Source organism: Gavia stellata, chromosome 27, assembly GCF_030936135.1.
Source record: "Gavia stellata isolate bGavSte3 chromosome 27, bGavSte3.hap2, whole genome shotgun sequence".
Classification (NCBI taxonomy): Eukaryota; Metazoa; Chordata; class Aves; order Gaviiformes; family Gaviidae; genus Gavia; species Gavia stellata.
This window is the reverse complement of record NC_082620.1, coordinates 900,824-923,640: the sequence shown is the minus strand read 5'-3', so window position 1 is coordinate 923,640 and position 22,817 is coordinate 900,824. Positions and strand designations below refer to the sequence as shown.

General features: G+C 49.3%; 1 protein-coding gene across 1 annotated transcript in view; it reads left to right on the top strand.

Annotated features, from left to right (window-relative positions):
• CCDC30 (coiled-coil domain containing 30) overlaps positions 1–16,459 on the top strand; it is a 41,291-nt gene extending 24,832 nt beyond the window's left edge. The window contains exons 11-22 of the mRNA XM_059829819.1: positions 2,378–2,476; positions 3,171–3,311; positions 9,352–9,525; positions 9,847–10,035; positions 10,725–10,867; positions 11,405–11,552; positions 12,144–12,265; positions 13,184–13,325; positions 13,901–14,037; positions 14,340–14,457; positions 15,374–15,441; positions 16,134–16,459. Of these exons, the coding sequence (XP_059685802.1) occupies positions 2,378–2,476; positions 3,171–3,311; positions 9,352–9,525; positions 9,847–10,035; positions 10,725–10,867; positions 11,405–11,552; positions 12,144–12,265; positions 13,184–13,325; positions 13,901–14,037; positions 14,340–14,457; positions 15,374–15,441; positions 16,134–16,311 (1,659 nt within the window). The 3' untranslated portion in view covers positions 16,312–16,459. The remainder of the gene's footprint in view (positions 1–2,377; positions 2,477–3,170; positions 3,312–9,351; positions 9,526–9,846; positions 10,036–10,724; positions 10,868–11,404; positions 11,553–12,143; positions 12,266–13,183; positions 13,326–13,900; positions 14,038–14,339; positions 14,458–15,373; positions 15,442–16,133) is intronic.
• Positions 16,460–22,817: the final 6,358 nt, after the last annotated feature.

Sequence of the window (22,817 nt, the reverse complement as noted above, 5' to 3'; positions counted from 1 at the left end):
AATACAGTGAAACAGACTGAAGGCGTGTTCAAATATCTTAATGAAGGATGCCAGCAGTCATCATGTTTCTAAGTGTGTAGCTGAGGAGCCGAGGGCAGGCTCTCTAATGGGAATAGCAAACGGTCTGTCCACCGTGACTATGCTTTTGTTTAAATCAAGGTTTGTTCAGCACACACTAAAATGTTTCCCACTTTCTCAGTGAAGTAGAATAAACACAACCCTCCACAAATCAAACCAGGTGCATTTTCAGTTTGGAGAAATCCCTTCTTTGCTCAGTGCGTTGTTAAACAGATCCCTGGGAATGCTGTTTTGGGGGATGCAGGGTGAACGCAGTGGGGAGCACCGAGTAGCCAAGGAGATGCAAGGCATTTCGTCTGGCATGAGCTTGGCAGCCGCTGTAGCTGAAAAAGAGACAGAAGAGAGGCACGCAGGGCAGCGGAGGAGAGGCAGGCAGATTGCAGGATAGAAGAGGAGGTGGGTTAACCCCTGGTTAGATCCAGCATCTGCTCAGATGGAGGGCTGCAGAGCTGCACCCTTTACCTCCAAGGCACCCAAAAGCCCCTTGGAGATGATGAGGGAAGGACTGCATGAAGGCAGGTGCTCTGGAGCCTGGAGAGAGCAGCGCTGCTGGGTGTTTGCCAGGCTGCCCTTGTGAGAAGGACTTGGAAATCGTTTCTATTTTGGCACGCCTACAAAAATCCTGGCTGATTAGGCCAGTGACTCGGAACGAGGACACCAGGATACAATGTGAGTATTGTTCTGCTGTTGGCATGGGAGTTACGTGTGTAACTTAAATGCTTAAAAGTTAGTGGCTTGGAGGAAAAATAAGCAAAATGATGGAAATGCATAGCTGGTATCAACTTCATGACCAAAGGTTGGCTGGGAGGGGAGGTGTATTTCACCTTTGAGATGTCTCCCATAACTCCAAAGTCTTGTTGAACCACAAACTATCATCTGGTCATGCAAGAGGAGGGGGGTTTATTGCCCTCTACCTCCTCTGTAAGAGGCCTGGGTGTTTCACCCCACCGATTTGCTTTTAACGCCTAGGTTGGGTAACACCATCTATCTTAAAAAACCAGTATCACAGCAGCTTTCCTCTGTTAGAGATCGTTCCCTGCTGGGAGCTTCAAGAGAGCCATCTTGTGCCTGAAGGCTGTCAGTGAAAGCAAAGCTCCCGGGCTTTGACATGCTGCTTTGTGATCACTTCAGATGGACTGGGATTGGCAGAGACTTGGCTCATCTTCCGCTTTGGCTTCCCGTTTGGAAAGGAATGAAAAATCATCTCCAAATAAGTGCGAAGAAAGGAGGGTGAGAAAGGCATAAGGCATCTTACACGCTTCACCATACACTCATCTGTGTGAGTGGAGTGCTGGATGTTGCTTGTATGACTATGGTGTATGCTGTGTACAGATGAAGCTGGATTTCATCTGCAGCTGGACTTCATCTCCTTCCAGAGTCCCCACTCGCTCTGCAGCTTCGTTCCATGAAAGCCCAGCTCAGGCAGTTGGGGAAGCCAGCTTGGTGGTTTAGAAATAAGAAAACCAGCACAAACTTTCTTCCGAGCGTAAGGAGCTGAAGGGAAGGGCTGCTGAATGCCGTGCTGGCTGGCAGCGGAGCAGGGTTGCTGCGACTGCCAAGGCTCGGATTTTGCAAAAGGGTCTTCAGGAACCGTAATCAGGAGGAGAAGCTGGACTTCTCCGAGCCCTTTAAAACTGCAGGACTAATAATCGTTCCCACGAGATCCCCCACAAGGGTAGGTGCCTCGGGGAGGACGGCGCAAATGTGGAGTTAGCTTTTGTCCAGACAAACTCTTTTCTGCCAGGAGAAGCACAGAGGTCAGCGTTTTGCTGGCTGAAGTCCAGAGTCCTCGGAGCGTTGCAGGAGGGAGTTACAACCTCCTTTGGGCGGTGGAGGGACCAGGACAAGTCCTGGTGGATGAGGTCCAACATCTGCCTGGATGAAATCAGCTGCAGGGGAGTGGGCACTGCAACAGCATGGGAAAGGAAGATGGCCCATGATATAAATTAGGGTCTCATGGTGTCCTCCGTGTTGGGAGAGCAGCATGTAGAAGGCCCACAAGCTGTGGAGGCCTTGAATTTTCACTATATGTCTGGGTCGTTTCCTTTTGTGGAGCAGGGTTCTTTCATTTTCTGACTTGGCCTTAGACGGCTCCTTCACCCTTGGAAGCAGCAGGATGAAGGATGTGAGCTGGAGCTAGCCCACGCTGGCGGCTGTCCACGTACCCTCCTACTCCTCGCTTCCAAACATGGGGCTTAGTCTGTAATAACTGCACAAGGAGTGATTTAGTAGTAGTTGTGCATTTAGTACTAGTTGGGAGTGCTGGTTTGGTTTTAACTTGCGGTTTGTCTATATTAAGATCACAAGTTTAGAAACGGAATTACATGAAGTGCAGAAGAACAAAACTGAGATGAGTGGGGAAGAGCAAGCATCGTCTGGAGCACAAGAGATGCAAGAGGTAAGATGCTTTCCTTGGGAAAGAAATTGTTTTGTTTAGAAATGTATTAAATGGGTATCTCCTGTGAATGCACTTTGTCACTATCTTAAATGGGTATCTCCTGTGAATGCACTTTGTCACTATCTTCTGAATATTTGTAGCCCATCAGCTCATGCAAGACAGATGGATGTCTTTGGAGGAAAGCAGCTAACATGCCAATATTATCTCCCTGATACCTCGTCTCTCTTAGGAGATTGTCTTGCCTTCAGCACTGCAAGCTGAGGAGCTTGTTGACTCCCTGGTGAGGATGAAGGGTTTACACACGTAAAGGTGCTTGACTCTTGTTTAGGGTTCAGTGAAACCTAGGTAGTGCATAGGTATGTTTACAAGGCTGTTTCCCAGCTGGTTTTGGGCTGAGTTTGTTGTTGATCTGTTACTTGCCAGCCAGACAATTGGATCTGCCAGGTGTCTAAGCCAGGTGGAGCTTATTACATGTGGGAGAGGACCCTCCCAAGGATCTTGGGTCAGGTGGAGGCTCCAGGCCTTCAGAGGTGTCCAGCCAGCCCTGGGTATAAGGTGCAGGAATCCTGCTGGCAACTTTTGAGAACCGTTTTTCCTATCCTTGTTTTCTAGAAGACGCATTTTTTGCAATTTGTTTCTCCTTTGCTAGAATAAGTGATGCTGTAGAAATGACTCTTAATTTTGCTTGTTCCAGATGTTGGAAAGCTGTCAGGAAACGATAGAAAAGTTGGGAAGTCAGCTGGGAGAGCGGAGAGAACGGAGAAAGCAACTTGCATCTGAGCTTGAACTGTTACGAGAAGATCTGAAGGCTGAGAAGAAGGCATGGGACAGCCAGGTATGTATAGCTCCTGCAGCGGGACTTCCTGCAGGAGGCAGTTGCCTGTGAATGACTCCATAAAACATCCCTAGTTGCCCCCCAAGTGCATTGCTTGACTTCTCTTGACGCATTTCTCTAGTCCAGCCAGTTTCAAAGCTTCTTTGGCAGATGGTTTTAAATTCATCTGCTTTAATGGAACTGTCTCTAACTCTGTAATTTATTTTTCCTTTCAGTGAATCTAATTACAAAACAGTAATTCAAAGTTTGTAGCCACGGCCCCCTTCTCTAGAGGGCAGAGTGGAAGGAAGTTTTCGGACTTTATTGCAGGGTTATTTGTGATCATAAGGCTCATGATCATGGACCTTCGTCTTTCCATTTCACAATATAGCAGGGTACTTGTAGATTTGAGCCAAGACCTCCCTGCAGAGCAACATCATGGTTACCCATTAGCAGTCATTGCTTTTCTGAGCTTGATCAACTGTCTAATTCTGAATCTGTTTAACATGGGTCCCCTTTAATATTAATAGTATTCTTTCTTAACCAGAACAGGGCATGATAAGAAGTCAGAACACCTAACAGTCAGAGAAGTCTACATGAACAGCTTGCTGCAATCCCGGTGCTGCTTTTTGTTACATGCCCTCAGTACGCTTTGCTTGCAGCAATTTAACTGCTAGCTAGACTTTTGGTGGGTTTATCTCTGCTGGGAGGGTTGCTGGTGCTCTTGTCTTCCGGTTGGGCTATAGAGGAGAGAGAGGGTGCGATGCCAGCAAAGTTGCACAAAGGCTGGCACTTTGGCAGGATAGGGGCTGAAAATTAGGCTAAAATTTGGGAGAGCTGCAGATCTGTGGCCTGGATCAGGCAGACAAGGGGGAGCTGAGGGAGACTGGCAAAGGGGAGGTTTACATCTATTACAAACCCCATTTTTTAGTACTCTGAGAGGCCTTAAATCGTATCGCTTCCTTGAACGTAAGTAAAAAAAAAACAATGAAAGCCCTGAACTGTTGGCGCGACTGCACATACACAAGAGTATTACTGGACTAACAGTGGCATCTAGAGGTCAGGACTTTTGTAGTGCTGTTAGGCAATAAATTCACATTGTAAAAGCTCGGGATGCAGACCAAGCCTTGCCAAAGAGCGGTTTAGGAAGGGGCTAGGTCAGTCTGTGAATACACACATGAAAAGTCTGATTTGGGGGATGATGGGGAAAATGGGAAGAGTCGCTCTTTAACTTTGTATCCCAATAGTTCAATCTACTCATTGTGTAGTCCAGGGACCTTTTATTCAAAATCATACATCCCTGTAAATTTGGTTGTAATTCATCCACCAGTTGGCCAGTGGTTTTGCTTAAGGAGAGGACTATTTTTCCATCAAAGGGATCACGAGACAAAACCCAATGGCCTGCGTTAGACTGGACGGCTGTAACGGTCTTTAAAATAAGACTTTGCATGTTTATGGTGGAGTTCCTGACTTCACAAATGGGTTCGTTCCCTTTTGCTAGACTAGCTGTATTGGGACAAGTTGTTTACCAGCTGAGTGCTGAAAGTTGGCCTGGCATGAAGTCATCGACTTCTCATGGGGGATACGCACCTGGAGGTCACGATTTCAGGTGGTTCAACGTTGTGTTTGTCAGGATGTCCAACACGTACAATGGGCGAGTAGACTGGATAGTATTTTTGTTCTTGTAGATTTTAATGATGTGGTCTGAACTGATGCTATGCAAAGAGCTCTTTGCATTGTTTTTAAGAGTATTTTGGACATTTGAGAGGAGAAAGCTTTTTCTGAGCTTGTAGTTACAGGGGTGTATTACATCTGCTAACTCCTGTTGTTTCCTCACCAGGGGTTGCCTGACTCAAAATCAGAGTTTACAAGCCATTGTCATAACTTCCCAAGTCTCCAGAGAACATCAGCAAGCAGGGATCTCATTAATGTATCCCATGAGAAGCTACAAAAAGAATAATGCTTTGTTAGATACAGAGGCGAGAAATGTAAAGAAACCCGTGTTGCTCTGGTGTCTGATGCAGACAGAAGCTGCTAGTGTATATCGCTCAAATACAAATAAATTCACTTTGACGTAGATAAGAAGACCTGGAATTGAAATATTAGTGCTAGCATACACTCAAGAAGAGCTATTGATTAAATAGCTTTAGGAATCAAAGTCATTGCTAGCATTTAGTGGGCTTAACAGCATTTTTCTTCAAAGGATTTGGGTTCACCACTGCTTAGCAGGGATATTAGACTAGGCAGATTCTGGTTCCGATCCAGTCTTATGCACTCCTCGTGCCTTCCTTTCGTGCCCCTTTTATTTTCTTGGCATTTTCTCTTCATGTCTCAGGTTTTGGGTCTGCCATTGCTTGGTGTTAAGGCACTAGGTGATGTTGAAAGTGGAGAGCAGCCATCCGTTGAAAGTTGTTTTGGGTTGACTTGGATGGAGGATGCTCTCTGTGTGAGACAGCCGAATGCATACCTTGTACTCTTCCTGTTTTTCCAAGAATTGCTAGTTTTGTGAAGAAATATGGCACGTGATACAAAGCCCTGAGAACTACAAGATGGCCAACAGAAGCATGAAATTAAATGAAGAAATGTGATTTGATGATAGTTTACATGGAGCTACTTCCCATGAAGAAAAAAGGACTTGCAAGAAGAATCACAAGCAGTGTCTGGATGGAGTCAGTCCCCAGATTGCCTTATACTGCTCGAAAGGTTTCCATGAGATGAAAGAAAATTGAAGTTGTGGTGTTTTCTGACCTTACAGGTCTCTGAACTCCTACAAGAAAGAGAATAGATTAACAAACTTGAGCAGAAACATGAAGGTCTATGTACAGATGAAAGGATGTATGAAGAACAGGTGGCTAAAGTAGTATTTTTGGAAGAACAGATGAATAAACTGAGGGATGAACAAGAACTGCTTTGGTAAACCTTAACAAGGCCTGTGGTACTTTCTGCTCCTTATCTTTGCTGACTAATTTTTGAGTCTTTTAAAAATCCCCATAGTGCTGCTTCTGGCAAAAATGGGCACAGCAGCTTTGTGTCTTCTTTATCGGGTAATCGTCTCTCTGTAGAGATTTTAGTGAATAAGCATTTCCCTTAGTGAAATTGTAATCAGTCAGGAGTAAACTTTTTTTTCTGCAGCTATTCCAGATTCTGAATGGCATAAATGAGAGCGGTTCTTAGAGAGGAGGTGGCTTCTCTTAGAGTGAAGTAGTATTTGGACTAACACGGTCCCAAAAAGCTCCCGTGGTGGGATTGGGCTCCTTGGGGCTAACTGCTGCCAGCAGGCGATGATATACATCCTGCTGTGGATTACGGTTGTCCTTGGAGGGCAGGTGTTAGCAGGCGTCGGAGTTGTAAATAAAGCTCTTACAGGTCCCCTGAGTCCGCTTTTTCAGTAGAGCAATACAAATTTGGAGTTGGAGCATCCATGCTCCGGCTCTCATTAGTAAGTAAAAGCTTGGACTAAATCCAGTAACTGGATAACTAGGTATTGAGGTAAAGTAAAACCAGAATAAGACAGGTGGGTTAGCTTATAAGGACATACAGCTTGGATTGAGGTAAGTCAGACGACTTGATTGGGAGACCTGAGCCCGTACTTCCGTACAGCAAGGCGCTGCGCGAGTGCTTCTCTGCCGCTTGTGAGCACAGACCAGCTCGCGGGGCCCCATGCGAGTGTTTCCTGAGCCAGCAGTTAACCTGCTCGTGAATGACTGAGAGCTGACCCTTTGGACACACGTTTTTTTGTGGGTCAGTGTCGAGGGGAGACTGACCCTTGCCCAGAACTGCTACACCCACGATTAAATCCCCTTTGGAGCCTCCTGAGATACCTGAGCATTGCCTTGAGTGTTTCTCTGGACTCTCGTATCCCAAGTTTTCCCCTTCAGAGGGTTGTTTCCCTTGGATGTATATAGTTACCTCTCTCCTTTACTATTTCTCCTTCAAGTTCTGAATTACTAGAAAGCAACAAGAAGTGGGAGGAGCTAGAAAAGCAGCTAAAAGAGAGCAATGAAGAAAAATGGTGGTTACTGGAAAGAATTGCCTGGCTAAAACAAGATATCCAGACTACCCTGGAGCAGGGTGAGAACACGCTTGAAGAGACTTTGAGGATGAATCAAGGCATGGCGCATAGAGAGAACAGGTTTCTCGTGTCACAGAGTTCTGCAGGCAGTTTAGATGGGAGGGTTAAACAGGTATGGGCAGCTTTGCCATCTGCACCGTACTTTTTTTTTCACTAATTTAGTGGCAAAACCTAATTAAAGTGTACTGGAAGCCAGTCCTTGCAGTGTTGCAGTGTTAGCATGCTGGGGAAGATGAGAGGCTGATTGATTTGCTTGGGGAAAATGTTTGTAAATGAGGAATGTCATAATTTCCTTCCATCATGGTTTTGGACATAGTGGGAACTTGGATAAACTGAATGGCCCCATTAGTACACATGAAAGAAATAAGCTATACAGTCCTTAAATGATGTTTTAAACCTTTTGAAGCTCTTTCTCAGCTCCTTTTTGGAGTGTGAGCAATAGAGCTGGTTTGCTATTCCCACAACAGTCTTGCTTTTGCTGTAGGCAGAAGCTCTTCCTCTTCCCTGCTCCTCCTTGTGATTTTTCTGCCCTTACGCTCCAGTGCTTGACCTCATCCCACAACTGCTGCCCGCAGCGGCAGCTCACAAGCAGCTGGGTTTTGCTGCAGCCCTGTGCCCGTGTCTCAGTTCCTGCTCTCCAGTTGCTCTACCAGCTGGCAGGCAAGGCCCCTGTTTGTCGCTGGTTTTAGCTGTGTTTTAAATGCAATTTGCTCACCTTTCTTACTGTGTGATATAAAAAAGAAGGGAAAGAGCGGCTAGCTCTGCCAAAAGAAGAAGAAATGATGAAGGTGCCCAGGAGCAAGGGTGATAGAGAATCATAGAATCACTTAGCTTGGAAAAGACCTTTAAGACATCAAGTCCAACTGTAAACCTAACGCTGCTACGTCCACCACTAAACTGTGTCCCTAAACGCCTCATCCACACGTCTTTTAAATACCTCCAGGGATGGGGACTCCGCCACCTCCCTGGGCAGCCCGTTCCAGTGTCTGACAACCCTTTCAGAGCAGCCCTTTCATGCAAGAGTTTGGAAGAGAAGAGAGGACAGGGTGGCCTGTAGGCAGGAGTGGGAGCGGAAAGAAGAGCATCAGAGTTGTGCTGATACCAAGAAGCAGCAAATCTGTATAGTAAGAGCAGACCGAAGCAAGACACAAGGTGTAGAGGGAATGCTGAAAAGGATCCTGATAGAAGCAGGTGGGGAAAAAAGCCACAAAACCTAACTGATCTCGAAGACAAATGACACTGCCAGCTCCCACAGTGCTGGATCAAGACTTCCCAGCTTGGGAATTTATCTGGCGATTTATCTGCAAAGGGAAGCTTGATCTTCAGTGGATTTCATCTGGTCCCAAGAACGGAAGGTGAAGACGCAGAGCGGGAATGCAGATCGACAGACGGCTGAAAGTGATGCTGGGAAGAAGGGTTTCAATATGCCAAATGTGGGAAGAGCTTTTAGTCTGTGTACAAGACATTTGCAAGAAGATGGGGGATCCACAGAGCTCAATTATCTTCTGAAAGCCATCATAGACCATCGGTGACAGCCTCGTGGTGTCCAGGCTGCTGTCCCATTGTGCCAGAGTGTCTGTTCCTGTCCCGCTGCCGGGACTCGCTTTGTTCCTGCTCCCTCTGGGAGTTGTGGCTGGATGTGCCGCTCCTGCTTGGTTGCCTTAGACTCTGGCACAAGAGTTAAGAGCAACCTGGGTGGTTTTGCTTTTGTTTGACAGGTTAGCTTTAACAGGGATTCTTTCCCTCATCCAGGTTATTGCATCTTCTCCTTCAACCTCAAGAGTTGTATCGGCTTCTCTGAGGGGAGGGACAGAGTAGGGAGCCGGACGTAGTGTGGGGGAAGAAGAAACGCTTGCCTGGCTTGACTCATCTTCCTACTTAAATGCCCTTAAATCCTACTGGCATACCTTTACCTTTCTTAATTACCAGTCTTTATCTTTCCTTGAAGTTAATTTCCATGTAACCTTTGTCGTTTTACCGTTCCTGCAGAGTCTGTCTGACGAGAGATTCCAACAGCAGGAGGAAAAAATGCAGCAATTGCGGCAGGACTTGCGTCGCGTTCAGAACTTGTGCAGCTCAGCCGAGAGGGAGCTGAGATACGAAAGAGAGAAGAACGTTGACTTACAAAAGCAAAACCTCTTGCTGCAAGAGGAAGGCACCAAGGTAGGAACAGAGCACCAAGAAGTGTTTGAAGACAGTATCACATCATGTTACAAGCTATGGGAGGTCTGAGGTGCTGATTTCAACAGACTGGGCCTCATTTGCACTTGACTGTACGGTACCTGGGGCTCTCAAGCGTGCTGTCTCAGCTTCATGGAAATCGCACTGCCTCCAAATAAAACTTCGTGCGTGCTGTGCTTGCTCCCTGTATTTCTCTTTTATTCTTGTTCGCTCTCTGGTAATCCTGTTGCCCCTTTCCTACTCAAGACATTTCAGATGATATAAGTGCAAACTTGATTTTCTTCTTCTTCTTTTGAAACTCAGGTCAAAGCTGAGCTGAAGCAAGCCCGGGCAAAACTCTCGGACACAACTGAAACGTGCTCCTCTCTCTCAGCGCAGTGGGAAAAAAGCCAGCAGAAGGTCAAAGAACTCGAACAAGAGCTCTTGAAGTGCTCCCAGGCTGATAAACTGCAGAGCGGTCTGCAAGAGAAACTCGCACAGGAGAAATCCAAAGTATGCGAAGCACAAAAAAAGGTAACTCGTCAGCGTGAACTAAGTTTACAGGAAGTATGTTTTTAGTAGTTTCATGCAGCTGTAGTTCAGAAAAAAGAAGCACTAGCAGCTCATGAATCGGTTCCGAAGTCCATTTTGCTACTCCCTTTTGAGATCACTTGGCTAAATATTTTAGGAAAAAAGTCTGTTATTAGTGGGAGCATAATCAAGATAATAGAAGCCAAATCCGATGGCTCAATTCCTGTCTCTAAAGCTAAGTATCTCCGAGAATACTGGCGGCAGGGTTTCCAGGTGCAGGGAGCCCAGGTCACGTTCTCACCGAGGAGATTTGGTGCTGTTTGCTATCTGGTGAATTGTAAAAACATCAATTCTGCCGTGCTCCTGCACTAACCATTGCATTTGGTTTTGAAGCGTGCAGGATCACATTAGGTGCAAAAAGGATTGTTGCTAATTCATGACATGGTATCTGATCCAAAATCTGGTAGCAGTTGGAAAGGTTTTACTTTTAATGGATTTTGACACAAAGACGTGCGAAAGTACTTTTGAGTAGAAGCAAGCAAATCTTTCATTCCCGTGACTCAGATACTGAGGGATCAAAGGGATCTGAATCCCTTGGATCCAGATACTGGCCTATAAATTCAGAAAGTTTAATACGTGTCCAATTTTAATCCGAGATTTCAAAACTCCAGCAAAAGCTAAAAGATTCACAACACCAGCTCCTGCTGGCAGAGGCCCGTGTTTCAGACAAGAAACTCCTGGAGGAGGAATTGAAGGAAGCCCGAGAAAATGAAGCTCGTGCGCAGCAAGAACTTCATGAGGAACAGCTGAAAAGGTACCCAGAGCTGGGTAAGGCCTGGGCAGCGTGCGGAGGTGTGTGCCAGCAAATGCTGCTGTACTACCCTGCAGCTGCCTCCTGCAACTCCATGCCTGGCCCTAGCTGGGCTCCAGGAGTCCCTGCACCACTGGTTTTGCTTCCTATCTCTCCTTTTGATCTGCCGGTGTCCCTGGCAGAGCTCCACAGGATCCCCTCTTTGAGATTTAAAAGATTTTTGGAGACTTAAGCTGCCTCAGAAGGTGCGTGGCCCCTCCTGCCAGCCCGGTGGTTTGGTTTACCCTCTAGATGCCAGCAGTCCCTTTTCTTGCGCAGCTGGGACTGATGATCCCAGACCCATCATGCAGCCTTTTACGTGCCACTGGGACGTGGGGACAAGCAGGATGTGCCGATTTCTTTCTACCCTCAATGTTGCCCAGGGCAGGTGCAGAGCAGTGTGATGTTGTTTTTAGATCACAGCCAGCCTTAGGTTCACGGTGGCACATTGTGGGTTGGCCTCCCCGTCACTGTCTCACTGTCACACCAACGTGCTTTTAGGAAGCTCCTGGAGCAGCAGGTGGAGGAGCTGCGGCAGCAGCTCCGGCATTCGCAGGAGATGGAGGCGTCGCTGGCCAAGATGCATGTGGAGCTGCAGGCCAAGACTCTGCACGTCCTAGAAGACGAGAGGAAAACTGACTCGAACGAGGTGAGCTGCGGCACGGATGGGTCCTCATCACCCACGGGGATGCTGTGCTGGTGGCTTACTCCAGACCACTGAGCTCTAGGGGGAAATGGGACCGTCCCGGTGTGAAATCTGTGCCTGGGAACTGCTGAAATAAGGTCACATCCAGCCAGGTGCTGAGCCCTTGCAGAGCCCACTGATTTACACAGGAGCTGGAGGAAAAGCACCATCCTATCTCATGTAGGCTTCCTGGGGATGCAGCTCTGAGGGCACAGAAGGAGGACTTGATGGCTCCTTCTCCTCTCCCTTCCTGTTTTCTTGCAGAGCAAGGAGTTTTTTGCAGGAAAATTTTGGCAGAGTCTGTGGCCTGGGAGGATGCGTTACCTCCCTCTGCCCTGTTGAAGCCCACAGCCTCCCTAGCAGCACAGAAATCCACGCTCCCCCTTCTTTAAGGGGAGGAGGCAGCGGCCTTGCAGGGGAGAATGGATGGATATTACCTGTAGTGGGAACCACTGGGATTTATGACAGAGAAGCTTTGGAGACCAGACTGAAGGGAGGCAGAGGGGCCTCTACAGCTGAGGCCACACACGTGAATAAAAAATAGATGTTTTCCAGCACCTCCAGTGTCAGAAGGAGAACCAGAAGCTTTCAGAGCAACTTTCAGTGCTGAAGGAGGAAAACAAAGCTCTTTACGAGGAAGGAGTCCGTTTCCTGAACCAGAAGGATCTGTGTGTCAGGTAAGGACTGCAGCAGCAGGCAGGGGATGTGTAGACACAAAAAAACCTACCCAGGAATTGCTCTTTATGTGCCTGGCAGTGACACTGGATTTGACTGTTCCATAGCCTTTCTTGCCTCTCCTGTTCAAGGCATTTAGCATGGAGACATCTGCCTTAACCTGACACCCCTGCGTGCAATTATGTTATGCATCGCATGTCTGCTGTCATGTTCTCCTTGGCAGCTGAAGGCGACGCAGAAGACAAGGGGATGCCTGGGGGGGGCTGTGGGTTCTGCTGTTTAGGGTCTGGCATTGGCAGAGGTGCTCCATGGAGCTGCTCGTTTCTCCCCAGAGCTCTTTTGATCTAATTTGAATCACAGTAGCCTTTTTGTCATGAGTTTTGAGCAAACATGGGCAACTATTCCTTCTATGATAGAGATTTCTCTTTTTTTGATGTTATTTTCTTGTTTTTCGGCCTTTTTCCCCCATGCACAAGTACTTGCCCTTAACCACCCGCATCCCCACCCAAATAAACAACTTACCCTTTCCCTGTTACTTCCAGTTTTGGTGACTTTATAACCCTGTTCAGTATAAAAAGCTGAGAGGGCCGAGCACAAGGATTTGTAAAGCTGGGAGTCCGTTTTGGGAATGCTTTGGGTCCTTTTTCCTCAATCAGTTTCCATTTGGTGGACATCTAACAATATAATGTTTGCCACAACAAAAAAAACCCACCCAAACTGATCAGTGAAAGACATAGTCCGGAAGGTCAGTGTGCTTGTTCTGCCTTTAGCTGTGCAGCCAAAAGGAGATGGGTAGATGGCTGAGGCTCCCGGTTCAGGCTTTGAAGAGCCTGAATAAATACAGGACATCTCCTGCCTTGCTCTTGACCCAGAACACAAAATCATTTCACAGCCTGATGTTTGTCTCTCTGCCTCCTCAGGAAATATAACGAAATGCAGCTCCGCCACAAAGACAAGATCCGCAGAGCCAAGGAGACCTTTATCCACGAGGTGAAACAAAGGGACAGCAGAATTAAGCAGCTTGAAAATGAGCTCGGCGTGTCAAAGCTCCAAGTGGAAAAGGTGAGAGAACACATCAAGGGCTTCTCCTGTGAGGGAAGGCAGGGGAGCAGGCTACAGCATGTCTGCAGGAGCATCCCTTCTTCCAAAAAGAAATGCAGTTTAGGAAAAAAGGAAATGAAGTTCAGGAGCAGCTGGTTTGCAGGCAAGGGGATTGCACTGTTAAAGAACTAGACAGTCGGAGCACAGAGAGCTCTGCCTGACGTGCTGCTCCTGCTCTGTGCACAGGACTGACGCTGCCCTGGGAAACAGCTGGCAGTGCCAAGCGGCACCAGCCCATCCTTGTAGCAGCAAAAAGCCAAAAGGAAATTCCTGGCTCAAGGTTGCCCTCGAGGGAACCCGTGTCCTCAAATCCCATTCAGAAACTGCCTAAGCTCCATCTTCTTTTGCCTCAGAAATATTACTGCTGGGAAGTGATTCAAAAGCCTCTTTTTGGGGTATGTTACATCAAATAGCATATCACTTCTAGGAGTGAACGTGCTCGGTGGTGACCCTTTGGTAAAGCGCTCTAAGGTTTAGAGAGGACAGAGAAGAGTGAAGCGTAACTGCTGGTTGTTTCCTTCTGCAACACTGCTCAGGGGAAGGTGCTGATTGCACAGATCACTGCCGAGAATGAGAAATTACTCCAGGAAGGAAGACGGCTCCTCAAGAAGATAACTGACCAAGAGGAGACCCTTTGGAGCAACCAGTCTACGATTGCCACCTTGCAGAGCAGGTAAGCACTTAATGATGTCCCTGCCCCTGCGAGCCTGCCTCTTCCTAGCGCTTCTCTGGTTTTATGCCTATTTCTCCTAAGAAATCCAGAGGAAAGCCTGAACTGCGCCCCAGTCACTAGTGCTGTGGCTTTTAATGGCTGTGGGATGTAATTAGCTCCTTTCTCCACCAAAGCCCTTGGCATACAGCTGAAGGCTGTGGAGGCCAAAGGGTCTGAAGTTGAAAAAGAAAATGCCCCTTTGAAAAAAACGTAGCGTGGCCGGAAGGAAAATAACTTGTGCCTTGTATGTGTGACGTGCTCAGAGTGAAGAACCTGGATGAGGAGAACCTGCGGCTGCACGAGAGCAAATTCCAGCTTTCCGGCCACGTGCCCACCTCGCAGCAGCGCGCTCCGAGGAGCATCCACGCTCCCAACACGGAGGTGAGACTTTGAGAGGGCTTGGTCTCAGCAGACAGGTTGCAGGAGCTGATGTCTCGTGTGGGTTGGTGTTTGTAGCTGCAGCTGAGGGTGCTGGAGGAGAGCTGAATTGATCCTTTGGCTGGGGTGGAACGGGGCACCAAACACGCAGTAGATTGCAACGGCTTTGTTGGTGAAGAGGGACTTTGTGGGGGGAGCTGCAAGCTCAAGACACTTGTCGTACCGCTCCAGCCCCGAGCTGCTGCGCGATGAGATCCTTTTTCATGAGGACAGAAATTCCACTTTGGCTCTTTTGCAGTTTTAGAGTTGTTTAAAAGACCTTGTTTTAAAGTTAGTTCTAAAATTAGGGGCAATAACCCAGATCAGTGTGGTTGGAAATGTTACTCCTGGAAGCCAAAAACCTCAGACTAAGCGGACCGATAATATCAGCTACATTGAACTGAATGAAGATATGCCTTACCTAAAAACTCTGTTTTGGATTGACCAAGTTAATGAAGAACTTTGGGGGGAGAAATGGAGGAAAATCCAGGAAAGTCAAAGATTGTGTTTTAACAACTCTTCAGATAACACAGGTAGATTTGGAAGTTTGTTGGTACGTTTTGATATTTGGAGGGAAGCCAATTTGGTTGGAAACGAGCTGTTAAGGCTGAAAGTGCTGTTTGGGGCCTGGCAGAAAGTGCTGTTTGTGTGTTCCGCTGTGTTTCATTTCTTTCTCTTTGTTTCACCTGGGCTAGTTAGGGTTTATTTCAGTTTAAATTCAGACCCAAAGGACAAATCTACGATTAGTACTTCTGTATGGCTGGAGTTCTTGTGGAGAACTGTCAGTGGAGCTGGGGGTACTTAAAGACCAAGACTGTATGTTGAAATTCAGGGTCTGACATGCACCTCCTCCTTTGAAAATCTCTATTCCTCCTTCCAGGACTCGAAGAGCGTCAACTTCTCCGAACGCCAACTACAGAGTAAGGTGTTGCCATCTCCCCGTACCAGGTACTGTGGGGTAAAAGGAGGAGGCAGGGAATGCCTCTCTACATGTGGTGAGGGAGAAGTTGAGCATTTCGGCTGCTCCACCCTGAGCTTTCACCTCCAAGGGTCTTTTTGTTTGTTTGTTTTTGGTCAAATTATAGGGAAAACGGTATTAAAAAGACTGAAACTAATGGGATGGAGAAGTAAAATTTTCAGAATGTGTCAGGGGACACTGTGGGATTTAGAAGTCAGCTTGGTGCCCAGTGGTTTTGGAGGAGCGTCTTTACACAAGAGGTTATGAGGCTTAGAGGACCACTGCTGTATGATCCACGTCCCAGGCTGTGGGGCAGGAGGGAGCTTGAGCTGTTTCAGGAGCACAGTGATCTGTGCCAAAACGGGCAAGGGGGAAGGCAGAGAGACTCTGCAACTCTGGTCTCTGCTTGCTGGAGACCCAGCACGGCGGGCTTGCTTACGGCCTTCGGGCCCTATGGAGGGTGACGGACAGTCTGTCTCAAGTCAGAGTAGGTTCTGGGGTAGACGGGAGCTGTCACTACTTGGCTGGAGGAAGAGTATTGGAGCCTTAGTCCACATGAAAGACATTGACTATCGCTTTGTGCTGCCTCGCAGAGATGTTGGGAGGAGCATTGGGGCTGTGCAGGTGGTGGAGGGTCAGATACCGTTTGCAGAATGACTTATGGGAGGAAATTTGTTTTCAGCTTCCCATCACAAGAACCGCCAGACTCCCTCAGGATCCTGAAGGCCATGCAGGACACAAAGTCTGAAGGAGAAGCTGAAAGCCAAGACTCGTCCTTTTGCTTATCCCCCTCTCAACCTTCTGAGATTGGGTACTTAAATGTAGCTTCGCCTGGAGACACCACAGCCTCCCAGCTGTAGGAGGAGAGTCAGAGCATCAGCTCCAAGAACTTCTAAATGGGGAAAGGTGCTTGTAAAATATTAACTGGGCTGCAAGGTTTTCAGCTCCTGTTGCTGCAGGATGACAAGGGCTGCAGGGGGAGAATTGCCCAATGGACTGACCTGGTGATTTCTGTGATATATTTCAACTAAATTATTCAACAGCTTTTTTTAACATACCCAACTGTAATTGTGTGTGTGTCAGCCCAGATCCACCTGGAGGCTGGAATTTGTAGATAAACTCAGTAAAGTGGAAGAGGGGTGGGGTGAAGTGTATCTTCCCCTGAACCCTAATTCCTTGTCCAGTCAAAAACTACAAGCTTTGTAAATAAAACTTGGAAAAATTCCCATCCGCACTCTCCGATCCCGACCGCTCCCTGGCACGTGCCCGCTTTTCTCCGTTCCCCTCGGTCTGTGCACATGAAGGGAGATGGAGTGGATGAGGGAAATGGAATAGGAGCATGTGTGGAGAAGGAAGGAGGGGATCTAAACAACTGGAGAAGGAAAGAGGGTATATCTTGAATGCTCACTAACAGTGATGGAGGGTCTATGAGGCTGCTTAGGTGGGAGTGGAAGGGATCAGATCGTGCAGTACAGGGGATCTGTGTATGCAAAGAGGGAAGCAGAAAGGATCAGAGTGTGAGCTGTGGGGAAGAGAAGAGATCTGAACACACGTGAATGGGAATGGAAGAGACCTGTGCGTAGTCGGGAGGACGTGGGACGAATAGCAATCACAGTTTGCACGAGGGGGAACCAAGGAAATCTGAGCGCTCGGAGGAGGGAGGGAGAGGTGAGGAAGAGGAGGGGGCTGCAGGGGACTATGTTGCCCCTTATTGAAACCACTGGCACCTTCTTATTTAGCAGGTTTGTGTACAAAAATCAGATGTCTGAAAAAGAACTGGCTGAAAAGGCTGCCCGACGAGGTACTGTAACAACGCAGCGATGTCACGTAGAGATGCAAGAATGTGTTCCCCACGTGTGACTCCACCTCCCCAATGCAAGAGGTTCTCCAAAGTGACCAGCATGTCCCAGCTCACCCCCTTTTCCAAATGGGGAACCAAGCAAGGAAGCAATGGGGTGGGAAGTGCTCAGGGAGCAGTGTGGCCTTGTAGAAAGAGTGGGCTGGGAAATAGTGGTGGTTGGAAAGGGCCAAGACTGTCCTAGGAAGCCGGACTCCAAGGGCTGAGGAGTCCAGGCCAGGCGCTAGCAGCACATGCGTGCACAGATGGCATGTTCGTCTTGCGGGATGAGTCCCGGAGGTGAGAAGCTTTCTGGTTTTGTGCTTTTGGCAGTTCATCCTGGCGAGTGCCTGCTCTCCCCTGGGCGTCTTTCTCCCATCCGGACAAGTGGCCTTGATCTCATGGGAGAAAAAAGGAGAAAGGTGGGGACTGCGGCAGGTACCATAAGGTAGTACAGCTCATGGCCACCTTGTCCTTGTCCTGGTTTTGACTTGAGGGTATTTCCTAGCCTAGACATAACTCTCACGCAGAACTGCCTTGTGCTGCCTGCCCGGGCTTGGTCCATGAGCACCAGCTGAAGAACGGGCTCCTGCAGTTCTCGGACAAGCTCCTTGCGCGGTGTGTTTGCAGTCTGCTGCCACCAGCTGAGGGGAGATGCGCAGGGAAATGCAAGGAATTCAAAGCAAAAGACCCTCCTGAAGTCAGGCTCCCCGCTCTGGACAGTCAGATGGACGTAATCATGGTGTCGCATGTAGGAAAACATGGCTCTATGGAGAGGGTGTCCCCAAAACCAGCCCCCTACACTGCAGACGTGTTCACCCCATCGCTCCTGGCTCTTCCTTTCCCTCTGGCCAATGACTCCACACCACACTCGGCTTCCACGTGGACCCTCCTGCTTCCCCAGCTCCTGCTCCAGGGTCCCTGCCAGGGGCACTTCTCCCTGAGGGTTTCCCACGTGGACTGGGGGAGCACAGAGGGTTGCAGTTCCTGGCTTCTCTAGTGCCACCTTGTCCAGGCACAGGAGAGCGGTGAGACCTGGGCTCAGATGTTCCTCCTCTTCCCACCCAGGCCAAGCGGCAGTCTGAAATACCCCAAGTGCATCGGCCTGACTCACAGAATCACATAGAATCATTGAGGTTGGAAAAGACCTGTAAGACCATCAAGTCCAACCGTCGACCCAACACCACCATGCCCACTAAACCATGTCCCACAGATGCATCACTGCGCTTCCCCTGGCTCACAAGTACCAGGCAGGAGAGGGCCAAAGTACGGGCAGGACGGGAGGAAGTAATCTCCTGGGGCGAAAGAGATGAGGAGGAGATGTCTCGCTGCCATCCCCAGGCAGAGAAGGGGAAGACACCGGCCCCTCGGCTCGTGACACCACAGCCAGAGTAAGCGTGTGGCAGCTCCTGGCAAGGCTGGGGAGAGTCAAGCAGCAGAGACCGTCGATAGCGGCGTCGGGGACCCAGATTTCCCCTGACACGGGTATGTCCAAGGTTGGCCCCGATGGCCGGTGTCCCTGGGGGCAGGGACCAGGGACAGGCAGGGGCTGGGGCAGGGTGCAAGAGAGAATTTGTCCCTGCCATTGCAGTGCCCGGCTACCACGAGCGAGGCAGGTCCTCACAAATCCGGAGCCATACAGAGCCCCCCAGGAGGAGTAGAGGAAGGCCGTGGAGGTCAACCGGTTGTGGTCAACAGCCCCAGACCAGTTCCTCTGGTAAATATCTCCAGTCACAGGAGGCATTTTCCTCCCTTGCCCGGGCAGCAGCACCCGGGAAGGACTGTCTGTTCCCGACGGCTGGGTGGTGGGAGAGCAGCGGGGTCCTGAGGCTGTGCCCCGAGTCGGACCTGCCCTCCAGCCCCGGGGAGATGTCCACAGGCAGGTAGGGGCAGGGGTGGCTTTCTTGGGGGTTCGGCTCTGCCCTTCCACCCCACAGAGCCTGTCCCTCCATTGCCAGGGCATCCACACTGTGCTGGTTTTGGCTGGGATAGAGTTAATTTTCTCCATAGTAGCTGGTATGGGGCTGAGTTTTGGATTTGTGCTGAAAACAGTGCTGATAATACAGAAACGTTGTCGTTATTGCTGAGCAGTGCTCACACAGCGTCGAGACCTTTTCTGCTTCTCACCCCACCCCACCAGCGAGTAGGCTGGGGCTGCACAAGAAGTTGGGAGGGGGCACAGCCGGGACAGGTGACCCCAACTGACCAAAGGGATATTCCATACCATAGGATGTCATGCTCAGTATATAAACCAGGGGGAAAGCTGGCTGGGGGACCGCTGCTTGGGCTGGGCATCAGTCGGAGGGTGGTGAGCAATTGTTTTCATTTGCAACACTTGTCTCGGGTTTTATTTTTTTTGTTGTTGCTGTTGTTATTTTCCTTTTCATTACAATTTTTATTACTATTATCATTATTTTATTTCATTTATTAAACTGTTCTTATCTCAACCCACAAGTTTTCTCACTTTTACTTTTCCGACTCTCCCCCATCCCGCTGGGGCGGGGGACAGTGAGCGAGCGGCTGGGTGGTGCGTAGTTGCCGGCCGAGGCTAAACCATGACACCCACCCAGACACCTTGCCTGGAGGGTTGTACCTGTCCTCTCCCAGGTCTCAGCCCTGGGCTGATGGGCCTGGTCCTGTGGAGTGGGGGGTATTTCAGAGACCACAGAAAGCTTCCAGGACCAGACCTGGTGGGCAGGAGGTCTCTGCCCTCCTCTCTGTGCCTCCAACGGAACGGCTTTTGGTTCCCCCTTAGCCACGGGAAGATGATGGAGCTCCACGACCCCAGAGAAGAGTATGAGGCCAGTCCGGCAGCACGTGGGACATGTGGACAGTAGGGCCAAGTCGCACCCCGACACTGAGGAGTAAAGCCTGAGGGGCCCAGCGAAGCCCCAAGGTTGGACGTGTCAGGGCCGAGCAAAGCGGTGTTGGTGCTGGAGCTCCCACCTTAGCAGAGCGGGGCCTTTCAAACCCTGTATTCCTCCTGGAGATGCCAAATAAAGACATCGGCTCCCAGCTGGAGTCGCCAACATGTGCTTGGCAGGATGTTCACTGGCAGGACTTTGGAAGGGACGGGCTGTTAATGGTCCCGTGCACTGGCCCATCCTTGTCAAAAGCAACCCACGTGAACAGTGCTGTCCGTCCCCAGAACCCCTCGGAGTGACTGTGGACATGCAGCTCAGTCTTGCCCAAAGTGGGAGCTGAGCAGCATGGAGGGGAGGAGAGGAGAGGAGATGCGGGCGTGCAGGAAGGGGAGAGGAGGAGGGGAGGGCAGGTGGATGGAGGGCATCTGAGCAAACAGGGATGGGAACTGAGGAGGACATCTAAGTGTGCCTGGAGGGAAAGAAGGGACTCTGAGCCTCCCACAAAGGGAAGGGAGGGCACCTGAATCACAGAATCACTAAGGTTGGAAAAGACCTGTAAGATCATCACGTCCAACCACCAACCCAACCCCACCATGCCCACTAAACCATGTCCCACAATGCCACGTCCACACGTTCCTTGAACCCCTCCAGGGATGGTGACTCCACCACCTCCCTGGGCAGCCTCTTCCAGTGCTTCACCGCTCTCTCAGTAAAGAAGTTTTTCCTAATATCCAGCCTGAACCTCCCCCGGCGCAACTTGAGGCCATTTCCTCTCATTCTGTCGCTAGTTACATGGGAGAAGAGGCCAACACCCACCTCTCTGCAATCCCCTTTCAGATAATTGTAGAGAGCGATGAGGTCTCCCCTCAGCCTCCTCTTCTCCAGACTGAACAACCCCAGCTCCCTCAGCCGCTCCTCATAACGGGATGTGCACATGGACTAAGGGGAAAGGGGAGGCTCAGAGCCTGCAGCCAGGGTCGTAGAGGAGTCGTGAACGGACACCGTGGGGAAGGGAGAGGCTCTGAGTGCTCCCAGAGGGGAACGAAGGGCAGGGCTGTGCCCCCTGAGGGGAACCGCGGCTTTCTGGGTGCCGGCAGGGGAAGGTGAAGGATCCGGGCACTGGTGGGGTGCACACAGATTGCACTGGGGGGCACTGAAAGGCACACCCAGGGGTCTGGGGATCACAGGGAGTCACACTCAAACCATTTTTTTTGACCATACCTATCAAAAAACTCCATGCTGTTCTGATCTACCAGGAAAATAACTAGCCAGTGCTCTCCAGGCTGGTAATGTGGATGCATCATCACAAGCAATCTTGCTGATCTTGGAGAAACACAGACCCTAAGGAGCCAGCCACTCACCTAAATGCATAGAAATGTTTTCTTGGTGTAGGGCATCTGCTAAAGGAAGCCAAGAGAGCTGTTCGGTGTCCATCCTCACATGTAGTTGAAGAACCAGTTTATTTCTATCACATTTTTAAAACGCACCCTACACGATCATATTAATGGTGGTGGTCGAGGCCCCTGCAAAGCATGCCTTCTGCTCTCAGGTTTCCTCTTTTAATTGGAGAATGGTGATCAGCACATGCTCTGCCTGGAGAAAGATTACAGGGAGACAATTAATAGCCACGGGCGAACTCTTCCCTTCAAGCAGCAGGGAATGGTCCTTCGCACCGGCTGCCAGTCGTCTTGAATGAGCTGCATGTATTCTGTCGCACAGCAGCCGTTCTCAAAATCAGGCTGCATCGGTTTCACTAGCATATATTCATCTCCCACGCTGAGGGCCACAAAATTTATATCATAATGTTCAAAGTTGGAAGCGTTCTTAGCGTAACTGATGCTAAAAGTGTCGTCATCCACAAACACAATAACAAGGAGTTTGGTTATCTATCCCAGAAAGAAATTTTCCTGCCAAGTTTTGACTGCCAGATGGTATGCTGAACACTTTTATGCTCACCCGGTCCACCGGCTATTTAGCATTGGCTGAAAGTAATGCCTCAGCGTGCCCCAAATGCAGTGCAGGCACCCCCCGCTTCACCCCATACACGTGAGGCAGGGGTAATAACCAGCGTGCAAGGTCCTGCTGCTGGGGAGGTCATCAAACAAATCTGTCTGGGGGGGTATCAGCTTAATTTTTCCATCCGCACCATTCAACAAAAGCTTGTCAGAGGATCGGTCACAAGACCCACGGCCTCACCGGCTCAGAGTTGGACCTGTCAGATTTTACAGTCTTGCAGCAAAGGTACGGCAGGGTGGTCAGATCTGTGTAATCTTCCCCTTTCCCAGCTGTCAAAAACCCAGAGGCGCAGCCTCTGCGATAGCGGAAGGTGCAGGCACCTCAGTAAACCGGCTTTTTCAAGGCTGGTGTGCGTTGTGGACACTTCAAACAAATCCAGCTCATATTTGATACATTCTTCTCAGCAGCCATGAATGAAAACCATCCCTTTTAAAATGTATTTCCTTTTCTAGTAGAAGGGCACCTCTTTATCAGGGTTTTTTGTCTCTTTTGCATGGTGGAGCCTAGCTTGCTGTTCTTCTTCTTCTTGTCTTGGTCCAACTGTTCTCTGGTTCCTTTTTCTTCTCAAGGGCTGGGGTGGACCTTCCCTCCAGGGGCTTGTCATCGTTCTCTTTCTTTTAAGGCTTTTTTTTTTTTTTTAATATAAGCA